General features: G+C 45.7%; 1 protein-coding gene across 1 annotated transcript in view; it reads left to right on the forward strand.

Annotated features, from left to right (window-relative positions):
* Positions 1–10,154: 10,154 nt before the first annotated feature.
* Positions 10,155–11,760, forward strand: part of gfra1b (gdnf family receptor alpha 1b) — a 35,525-nt gene continuing 33,919 nt past the window's right edge. Inside the window, exons 1-2 of the mRNA XM_062525691.1 lie at positions 10,155–10,744; positions 11,220–11,522. Coding sequence (XP_062381675.1) covers positions 10,705–10,744; positions 11,220–11,522 — 343 coding nt within the window. The 5' untranslated portion in view covers positions 10,155–10,704. The remainder of the gene's footprint in view (positions 10,745–11,219; positions 11,523–11,760) is intronic.

The raw sequence follows: 11,760 nt of genomic DNA on the forward strand, positions 1-11,760 counted from the left end.
TCTTTTATATGACACTGTGCATTTCCGCAAGAGCTGACACACGGAGTGAAGGTCTGGGCGTGAGTGATTGTTTGAGTCGGATCTGCTGATCTGGAGGGTACAGAGTCCAAAAAAAGGGAGCTTCAGGGGCCCGGTGAGGTTTATTTTTAAGACCTGACCCATTTTAAATGGCATAAGAGGTTTTGTTACGGCTCACTAACTGTACTTTTGGACAGGCTCCTTAAGTTGTCAGAGCCATACACCCACATATCGTTTGTTTTGAGATGGAGGTTGGGGGGGGGGGGGGGGTGGGATGGGCTTGATGATGTGCTGTATTCTTTCTCTGGCTTTGTTTCTTCATTTCCGTGTTTTTTTTTTCGTTTTTTTTTCCTAAATTCTGCACGCTGACAGTAACCTCAACTGACTTTGGTTCCAGGACCGTGGTCGGGTTACCATGGTGATTCCATCACATCATCTGTGCTTGTCACGCACACAGAAGAGGAGTCTCTGGCTGATGTGTCTGTGGGAGAGAGAGAGAGCAAGAGAGAAAGAGAGAGAGAGATAGAGAAAAAAATCTCAGTTTAGCGTAACGTTCTCCATCAATGATCCTAAACAAACGTGCCCTCCAGGTGATCGCCGCAGGGTGGCCGTGGCACGGGTGCAGCCGACCTTTTCGCTTCTGGAAGATTCCGTTGCGGCGGACTGACTGACCGCCCGCCCACCTGAGCTCTCCAGCCGGCGCCGTTCGCTTACGCGGCCCGGGCCAGGGAGGCGACGTTGATGAATGGGATGTGGAGAGAGGGAGTGAACTCGCCGGCTTTCGGCTGGAGATGCTGAGTGGAAGGTGGGCAGTGGCGCGTGTGGGGGTGGGGTGGTGAAAGCAAGTTTTGCTCGGTTTTCAAAACTGATTTAGCCTGGCTGCCTTCCCTCTGGCCTACATCGAGCGCTCTCTCTCTCTCTCTCTCTCTTTCTTTCTCTCCCTCTCTCTCTCGATCCCTTCGTCTCCCTCTCTCTCTACTTCTGTCTGGCTCCGGTCTCCCCCCCCTGCCGTGCAGAACGTTCCGGATGAGTCGCTGCCCTCCCACCTTGAGGTAAAAGATTCGACTCCGTCCTGCATAAACTCCCCAAAACAACCAGAGAGAAACAGAGCGAGAGGGAGAGGGAGAGAGAGAGAAAGCAAGAAAGAGAGAAAGGGAGAGGGAACGAGCTCCGAACCAAAGAGCATTGAGTGGCACAGGGGAGGGTCGTCAGATAAAAGACTGAGTCCCGAGTGCGGTGCGTGGTAGATAGGCACATCTGAAAAACACCCTGACATTTCCAGAGTGAAGTGTCTCTCGGAGAGAAAGCCTATTGACATGTAAGGGATGCCCCCTGTGGCTCGCTGTTGTTTTACAGGGCGCTTGCCGAAACAGGCCTGCTCGCTCGCCGACAAAGGCCGCACGTCTCGCCTCTGGCCTTTCAAGAAAGGCATTTCTTTATTCGTATAATTATTTATTTCTTTGTGGGTGCCAATCAGAAAATGGGAAATTGACAGGTGGCGTAAACCAACGGGAGATTGCTGTCTGTGTGCAAGTATGTGTACATGTTTGTGTCTGTGTGTGTGTGTGTGTGTGTGTGTGTGTGTGTGCCTGCATCTGCAGGTGTGTAAGCGCGCGTCTAGAATCCAAAACACAATCGTCGGCATGCACAGTGAATACAGACAAGAGAAGGTGGAAAACAGCTGTTGTTTTCTCTGTCTCTCTCCGACTCCAGCACAGCCGAGCTTGAGCTCCATCATCCCGGCCCAACACCCCTGGGCCCTTCACACAGTGGGGGCCGGTCGAGGAGGAGAAGCAATGTCAGGTCACGCCGTCGACTTTTCTTTCACGCTGGCCAAAAAAAAAAAAAACTGAATTTCAACACACAGACCAAGCCTGGGCTCTCTCTCTGCTGCTGCTGAAACAGCTCCACACTACCCCCCCACCCCCACCCACCTCTGTCTCTCTCTCCCTCTCTCTCTCTCTCCCTTCCATATTTTCACTGGCCCTGAAAAGGTTTTGGGAAGAGAACGCGACAAATGTGCTTGGCTGACTGCTCCGCTCATGCTACCATCGCCCAATTTTGGGGGGGGGGACGGGGACGGTTCGGTTCGGTTGAAAAGGCTTGTCAGTGGGGACGACACCCAAGGCTGCCACGGCAGGTTTGTCCACAACAATATCCACCACCACACACAAAAAAAGGGGGACATCTGCCACACTGTACGCGGATCAGCCAGGCGGGGACTAAGGTGCTTAGAGGGGGGGAGAGAGGGGAGATCTCCTGTACGGCTGGTGGCAGCAGCTCACGCCCGCGTGGCATATTATGTGTGCAATCACGCCGGGAATAATTGGAAGTGTGGGGGAGAATACCAAGCGCCGTATTGAGGGATGGGGAGAGAGAAGGAGTGCGATAGCAAGGGAAAAAGAGAGGGAGAGGAGAGAGATAGAGAGAGGAGAGGAGCGAAGAGGAAGAGATGAGAAGGAAAAACAGAGCTCGGCCGAGGCGTCGTCGTCGTCCACTCCGAGGCGAGCCGACGCTCCTATTTTTTGGCGTCGTTTCTAATTAAAAGGAACAACATGAGGGATCCCATCCGCCGCTGGCCTCCGACGCAGCCTGCGCTCGGCTTAATTACACGCTGGGCACTGGGGCAATAATATTTGAAGTGCGCCTCCACATACGTCTTAATGAGGGAGAGCGGAGGGGGCTCACGGCACCGGCGTTCCCCTATGATCACCTCCGCGTGCACACGCTAAACACGCGCGCGTCAGATAGCATTCATTAGCACCCCACGCCTGATTGACCGACGGCGATACGAGAAGATTTATATATATATATATATATAAAAATAACTCACAGGAGTAGAGGTGGCACCTCGCCAAGCGATTAAATCAGCAAGGCACTCGGTCGACAGCATTACCTGCGGGGTTTTCATTTCACCAGGTAATGCAGTGGTGAGAAGTGGCACAAGCACTGGATTCGGTGGGGGCAGTGGTGGTAATATGGTGACCATATGGCGAGATTATCCTGGGTGGTTTTCAAGGAGCTGCTGCGTCTATCCTGCTGTGCAACACTGCCATCTGCTGGCCGTGACATGGAAAACAACAGAACGGTGTATTTTCAGGGAGTAAACCGTAGACAGTGAACTAACACCTGCATCTGCATGCTTTCACTGCAAGTCTGCTGGACATACGCTGTGGAATCACTACTCATTTCCTGCATTAAACACAGAGGACACATGAAAGGATCACAATTGCTGCTGCTCAGGGAAACTGATGTGATGCCGTCTTTTCTCATGGTAATAAAGAGCTGATGGTAGGCTACACTATATTTAAGTAGGCCTGCATATCGGCATTGTAGGCAACCTGTGATTCTGTCATGTCTACCCATTTGTTAGAAACAAAAGAGTCCCCTTCTGCACTCAATAAATATAAAAGGGTGAAAACATAAGGACTGATCACGGCATAATGGCATAATGTGCGAACCACGGCATTACCAGTGACAACATTTAATTTTTAAAATCATCTTCAAATCTGCCGTTCACGCCCACTGCGTTTTAAGAAAAAGATGGCTGCCCGCTGTTCAACCTGCAAGTCTGTTTATAACCACTGGGCGGTGCACTACGGCAGCAGTTAAGACGGCGTGTGCTCGTGGGCTTGTCAAAGGTAGGCCTACTACACACTCCTCCTGATATGCTAACATTCTCTTTTAATGACAGCAGCAAGCCCTTAATATAACTTATTGGCTTTGTATTGCCTTTCTCTCTGACCAAATCATGCTGCTCATCAGGTCAACTCAGATGAACTGTTTAAATAACAGATTTAGCTTGAGTCAAACCAAGACAAAAAAAAAAAAAAAAAAGTTGCTCCCTTCATTGGACGGATCTGTAGGCCTAGCTACGCCTAATTCATATCTTCTTTTCCAATTTCGCTAACTGACAAGTGTCCCTAGTGCAGGGTGTTCATTTGCAATTGAGCTGTATGCGCATCAAATTGTAGGCTACCGTCTGGGGGCGAAATCTGAAAAGAGTTTATGAAAGCAGAAATTAGAGGTTCATTCGATACGATTGCAATAAGTATCTGCAACAGCATTGGAGAAGAAATCGCTGGTGTAATTTGTTAAGTGTACTTCTGCCTTTCTATGAGGGGTAAATTAATGGCGTTGCCTCTCAATCTTCAAATTAAAATATCCTCCCGCAGGATCAAAGACGCGCTATAAGCCTAATAGCATCCGATACTTGCGAGAAAGACTTAACTCGTATCTCTCTCGAGACAGACAGTCGTCAGTAATACAGATGATGTCGGTCAAATTACATGCGATCAATAGCGCCGGGGAGGCGATGGCTTCGGTGCGTGCCGGTCGGACCGTGATGAATGAGCGCATTATGCAGGTATCATAAAAATACGCTTCCTGGGACACCTCCCTTCGCCCCTCTCCTCACGTCTTCAAGGTCCGTTACAGGAGATGATTTGTGGCATCATCACCTGCAGGATGTGGCCTCACCTTCCTCTCTACCCCTTCCTCCCCTCCGTGACCTGCGTGATGGAGTGTCCGCGGGCCACACTGTACTTCCTGTGACAAATCTCCGCATTGATTTCCCCTTCGTTAACACTCCTAGGCGGAAACAGAGGCGCACTCTTGCTGATCAGACTGTTTGAGGTGCCCTAATTCAAGCAAACTCTCCGCCTTAGTCTGTGTTAGCCATACTTGCCTTCAACTGCTTCAAATGTTTAAGTAGTTTCAAAGGGGGGATTGTAAAGAAAAGAAAGCGAAACCATAGTTTGAGAAGACTGCATGATATGCCACTTTGTCGAGATGAACTAGCCTACCGTAGCGCAAATCAATAGCATTTTTGATGAGCATATGGCGCTGTATAAGCCAAAATACTTCAGTCACACATTGTTGAAATTATTTCACTGATGAAATGTTTGATCCCGGGTGGTACATAACAGCACTTCAGAACACATAGCCTTTGTCAAAAAGAAGAGGTGAAATAAACAAACCTGATATGTTAGGTTTTTGTAGCCTAATAAGCGGTAGGCTATATGTTTTATTCTCAACGATTTCGATGTTCTATTGACAGACGTGATATATGAAACATTGTGCGTTGAGCTAGCACACAATTACAGTAAGTGTAGTAGGCCTAGGCTACTTCTAACAGTGGACTGTGAGTTTACTTCTCCACTGCGCTGCATAACTCGACAAGTAGCCCGGTTCGACAGAACACCAGCATCTTCTTTGTCCACACACAGCCTCGCCAGGCCAATCAGGTCAATGGACTGAAGGCAGTAGGCTATGGTTTCAATGTTGACCCACTCCAGAAATGTTAACATAATTAGTTTGCTTTTTATTACTGTAGGCTGCGTAGATTGCCATTTGACTAATGATATTGGCGCTCAACACAACTAACACATAAATTAAATGCCTAATGCATGATGGCCTCTTAACACGCTTAACTAAGTGTCCTTAGCCTTCCAGCATAATTTATTGTGAAGAGATCCTCTTGCGTTTTTTTTACAGTACTAATGAAATCCGACGGAAATCCGCTATTGATTTTGCAGTTATGCACCCCATTGATCCACTTTGTCCAATGACATGGGCTGTTTTCTTTATTAAACAAGTAAGTCAACTGGTAAAACGCAGCATCGTAAACATGTCACTCATGTATAGCCTACTGTCTCGTCATGTCCCATTTAGAGGTCCATTGTAAAGTTCTTAACTGTAACATGAAATCAGAGCTAGACAAACAGTAGGCCAATAGGCTTAGTTTGTATAACAGAGCTGACCGGTCCTGAAACACTGGGCATGAAATAGCATAAGAGTTCCAAAAGCCATCAGACTTGTGCCGTCCAGACGCGCGTCTCAAATCCGCTTTGAATGATGTACGGCGCGGTGCTTGAGGAGTGATTGATTGAGCTGTTAAAGTCAGTTATCCATCAGTAGGCTACTGTCAGCGTGTGCCATTTTTTTTGTCGAAGTTCCTCCTCCGCATTCGCACGAGGGCCGACTTGATCCACTGCCACAAGGCACATTAGCCGGAGGCAGGACTGGGCTCACTGAAAGGGGGAGTTATTTCATAATGACATTTACTGGCAACATTGACTGTGAGAATTGATTAGACTTTTTTTTAATCAGACCCAGATTGCTGCAGTGCAGTTTCATCATTTATCACGGCAATACTGTAAACTAATCGCATTGATTTGAGATTAATCAAAAAAATGTTTTATTCTTTTACATGTTTGTAAATATCTCCTCAAACATGCAAAAATTGATCTGGGGTCAATGTTTCCATATTATGCGTGTACTAACATGTCTTAAGGCTTCGTGCTAAGCTTGCATCTTTCATTGGAGTGGGCTCATTTATTCTTTATTTTGATATTATATAGGCTGGTTAATTAAACACAAGAAACACATTTTGCAAGAATGACTAATGAATGCGGTGCTTTTAGCCCCACTAAGTAATGAAGGTGTGTGAGTGCAAATGTAAGATATATGAGCCCCTGAGAAACATGAATGTTTGTCCATATCCTGCAGGAGTCTTGAAGTGTTGTGATTCTTGTGAAATCTACTAGTTAAACATTTGGCATAGGCTATAGCTTTGACCATTAAATTTCTCATGTAAATGCATAATTCCAACATGTTTATTTGTTATATGCAGTGTTCACAGCTACTCAAATTGTGACATTGACACCAGCAGCACAGCCCTATCAAATATTATTACCTCATATTAGCTGAATGCTGTGCTAATGCTTTTGAGCATCTTAGCATTGACTGCGGAATTTAGATGACAGGTGATCTATACAACAAAACGAGACCACATAAAACTGAATCACAACTTCTGCAACAGCACAGACTAGCAATATTTCCCTTCTCCCATCAGGCTACCCCAAACATGGCTTCATCGGCTTCATCGCCTGGATTCAAAAATTTGACAGGCAGATCAGGACTACTATCTGACTTGTGATTGGTTGAAGGCTAGTTACTGGCTTTGGTGAAGTGCTGCACGCAGAGCTTATAGAGGCCTCTGGAGGTGTTGTTATTAAGACCCCAGTCGGAACACATGTCAAACAACAACAACAAAAACAACCTTCGTATTGCTCCTTGAAATTAAACTTTTTTTCTCCCGCCAACAGATGTTACAAGATTAAAAACCACAAGTAGACATCAAAGACTTTTTTCCGTTCGACATCTATGTTGTTCTGTGTATTTCAGCAGTCAAAGAGACGTACACCATTCATAACATGGTGTTGCTTCGCTACTTTGAAGACTGACGACAATAAAAACAGTACACGCTTTCATAAAACTTGCATTACAGGGAAAGTATGAGAAGAGCTGTTTTTTTTTATGCACCTTGAATATGTGAAACAATATTTGTCTGTAAGCTTACAGGAATGTTCTACTTCAAAATGAAACAGAAACTTGTGCCGTATTGCTGGTATCATTCAAAAATAGTGAATGTTTAAATGCATAGTCATGCTTTCACAAAGCATGGCAAGCACTGCCTGAAAGTCAGTTGAAGTAGTTGAAATGTGATATGAGTTTAAAAGGTGTCACAGTACTTGTCCACTCATTTCAGACCAAGGCCAAACCTCTTTGGATCAGGTTTTTGTTGGCTGGTCGTGGGAGTGTTTCCTCTTGAATCGTTAGCTGGCAACCGAGAGGCCTCTTAGTCAACGCTGCCGCAGAGAGACGCCTTTTCTGATTGTGGGAGCGTAATCAAGACAAAAAAACGTTGAAGGGAAGATTGGTCAGTGCAATCAGTTCTTGGAGTGTCATTTTCACGCCTCAGAATGTCCACTCTTTGCCAACCACTGAAGTTGACCTCTCCTCCTCTCATCAGGGGCAGTCTGTGGGCCAGGGGAGGGTTAGGATGATCGTAAGGGCCCTGTATTGCACTGACCGGGGGACCTCATAGAGTATAATGGCCAACATTATTATTATTGGGGGGCCCCAAAACATTATATTCTTTCATAGGACCTTACATTTCTAGTGACACTCCTGCCCCCCTCACACACACACACGGACACTCATACACACACACACACACACACACACACACACACACACACACACACACACTTACACCCCCCTACTCCTCTCACTTTCCCCCTACTGTCACTTTTTAAAGTCATTTCACCGAAAGGGCACCTCGGAGAGAAAATCGCTCGCTGCGCACTGTCCATGACTCACGGCACGGCGAGCCGGAGCATCTGTCCTCTCGTGGAGGACCCCCCCTTCCCCCCCCCCCCGCCCCCTTCTTTGTAATGTCCCCCGTCTAATGTTTTCCCATCTAGCGCCGCGGCCGCTTGGATGTGAATTTCAGCCTTGGGAAGGCTTTCATCATAAAAATGAGCGGCAGTCTGTAGAAGTGCACGGCTGTGATGGACAGCCGCAATCCCCTCCACTCTCTATCTCTCTCTTTCTCTCTGTCTCTCTTTCTCTCCTTTTTTTGTGCGTGGTGGGTGATGCATTTCCACTGAAAAAAGCCATGCATCATTCCACTGTTTGCCTCCATTTTCGGGCCGAGATAGGCAGTGAAAGACACTCAACTTGCGTTGCTGCCTTTTTCCGAAATAATATCCCTTCTAAGGCGTCGGGCTGAACGGCGATACGCGGAGCGGGGTTTACATAACACAGTGTAAGTGGGTGGGAAGGGGGCACACACACACACACACACACACATGCTAATGTGGTCTACGGAGTTCGGGCAAGAATGGGGGACTGCCCAGTGAAAGCCTCTGGGCCTCTGTGCCATTTTGAGAGTTGAGATGCCTGAGCAGGTGAAAGACTGGAAGAGGAGGAGGAGGAGGAGAGAGTTCATCCAGAGGATCAGTGGCATCTGTGCCCCAGGCATTGCATGACTAGCTCCAAGAAGACCTTGCTTGACGGGTGATTAGATATCTTTGAAGTCAATAATATCTGCCCACTGGGGAAAACCACAATGTAAATATAAGATAGATGTCAATATTTGTCTGACATTGCGTTGACCTTGTCGTCTCACTGTAAATGTTGCATTCATACAGTGAGCGGATACTGATGGTAGCACATTCTCAGCACTAGATCACAGTTCTGATTGCCTTTTTGAAGATGTCAACATTTATTGGTGACATTTCATCAGCCAAAGAATTAATATCTGTGCAATGCCAGTGATGAGATTAACAAATGTGAAAACAATACAGATTGAACAGGCCTTGTTCCAGTCGGAAACGCTAATTGGTTTTGTTCAGCTTATCTTTGTAATAATATCATACTTATAGGAATGGTTCCACAACTACACTTCATCGCTTTTGACGGTTACAGAACTCATTTCACGCCTATTCAGGGCAGTCCTGTCGGAACAAAAAGAGTTATCGCATCTAATTTGTAATAAACACATAGCCTACCAATGACTAGATAAGGCCTATTTTTTCCCAGCACATCAAGGGGATGTAGAAAAGACCTCTTTCATCAGCTCTGTCGTCAGGTTTACGATTCTCTGAAACAGTGAGCATGTAGGCTTCAGCACTGTTTGTTTACATCTCGTTCGTATTTGTGAACAATATTTATTCAGTCCAGTTTGCACCAGTGGATCAGAGATATCCTGTCATACACGACTTTTGCAGCTAGGCGACGCTGTTGGTTATTCTCCCATCTATAGCTCGCATAACTATTTATAATGAAGGAAACAACATTTACACAATAATCAGAATTCCAAATGATCTCCCCAGTAAATTATGCACAGCATCTTCCCTCTAATAATAGACGTTGATTTCCCATCAGGGCAATGTGTTAGTTTTGCGCGTAACTATATTACGTCATTTTACATACACAGAGCGTCCGGTTGATTTGGGGCATTTCGTGGAAGGTGTGCTCCGTGTGTGCGTGAGTTGACAGGAGACACCTTCCTATGTGTTACAGGGACAACTTGCGCCGTTGTTTGTCTGCTTGCATTCAGTACTTTTTGAGAGTTTCTCCACTCTGTTGGACTTTTTAGACCCACCGAACAAGATGAGCCACTGGTCAATCTCTGTGTCCACCCGTTTCTCTGACAGTTGATTTATTTGATGGTTATATCCCGAAAACAATAAATCTGGGACCGTCTAATCCACTGGACACCTTCAATATTCTTGTTCGCACAGGCGCGTCGCCGTAGTCAAACTCTGCGCAGAGTACGCGCATGGTCCGACACACGGACTTGTGTGCCCTTTGGACAACCACGCTGCAGGCGGCAACAGACCAGGTTACCATTTCGATGTAACAATTTCGTATGAAAGGGAGATATCCGAAGGTGAAGTAAATATTTTAATTACAAAGAAAGAACGCTTATTTGAAGCCTTTGAAACCACGAGAGTCGCCGAATCCAGCACGTATTGGGAAGAAAGGACAGCGGACCCGAGTTCCAAAACCACGGACAGTTATTTGCGTCTTTCCACCAAAATACATGCTCAGATTTACTTCGCTGGCAGGTTTACTTGGCTGTTCAATAGCAAAGTAATTTTGGATTTCTGGGACCTTAAACGTGGGGCGTGAACCCAAAAACACAGAACATTTCAAGAAGTCCCGTTCACCGGAGTCCGTGTGGATGTGTAATCTACAGTATGAGCAATCATTTGCTTTTGAATGATGAGCAATTGGAACGCACAAGATTTACGAGGAAAATTGGAATTGTAATGATTTTTGACCTTTAAACCAACATAGGATTTTATTGAGGAATCTAAAAAGAAAGCGATAATGATTCTGGCAACTTTGTACATCATGTTGCCTGTTCTGGGTAAGTTATCGTCCAACTTGTTATTCTCCAATAATCATTTTACCATCTCTCATTATTTACCTTTTTCATTATTATCGTTTACTTTAGTTAGGTGTGAAACCCAAAAAACTTGTATAAGCTATACCCATCACGAGCAGCGTCCTGAAATATTTTCTCATGGAGTCATTAGACTGATGGAATTTAACATCACGCTGTTCGAAATCTTGAACAGCATGATGCTAATATATTGTCACCCTGATGTGACGCTATTTTGTATAACTGAATAATATAAATGTATTCCCTTGAGTTGTAATGAGGTGATGGAGACTGATGTCTTTCCTTGGGCGCCTAGTTGCTTAACGTGTATTGAAATTCTCTGAATTTCTGATTATATGAGTATGGGTAGTATATGAAGCAACTTAATGCATGGGCCATATACTGCATGATATTTACAATTATTATGATTATTACCATTATTATTATTATTACTATGCAGATATAATATCCTCCACCAAGTCGGACAGAATGCGCAGCGGCAGACTGGACTGTGTGGAGGCGAACGGGCAGTGTTTGGGAGAGTATGGCTGCAGCGCAAAGTATCGCACCATGAGGCAGTGCGTGTCGGGGAAGTTAACGGACAACTACACCATGCTGGCCGGGGCCGACGCGCAGGACGAGTGCCGTAGCGCCATGGACGCTATGAAACAAAGCCCCCTGTACAATTGCAAGTGTAAGCGGGGCATGAAGAAGGAAAAAAACTGCCTGCGTATTTACTGGAGTATCTATCAGAGTTTACAAGGTACTACTGTCTTACAAGAAAACACATGCCCACTCCACATCCACTGTTCATTTTGTCCAGTCTAGAACTGAAGTTCACTGAGGACCTCTTAGGCGAGGGATATAACATGAAAAGTAGGCTAGTGATCATGATACTTGTTCTAGCCTACAGTAATGCAACTATATCTCACAGAAAATGCTATGTCTGATGTTAAGGTTACCTCAGTGTACACGTAGTGTGCCACAACTTGTATTACAAT

This window comes from Sardina pilchardus, chromosome 22 (assembly GCF_963854185.1).
Source record: "Sardina pilchardus chromosome 22, fSarPil1.1, whole genome shotgun sequence".
Classification (NCBI taxonomy): Eukaryota; Metazoa; Chordata; class Actinopteri; order Clupeiformes; family Clupeidae; genus Sardina; species Sardina pilchardus.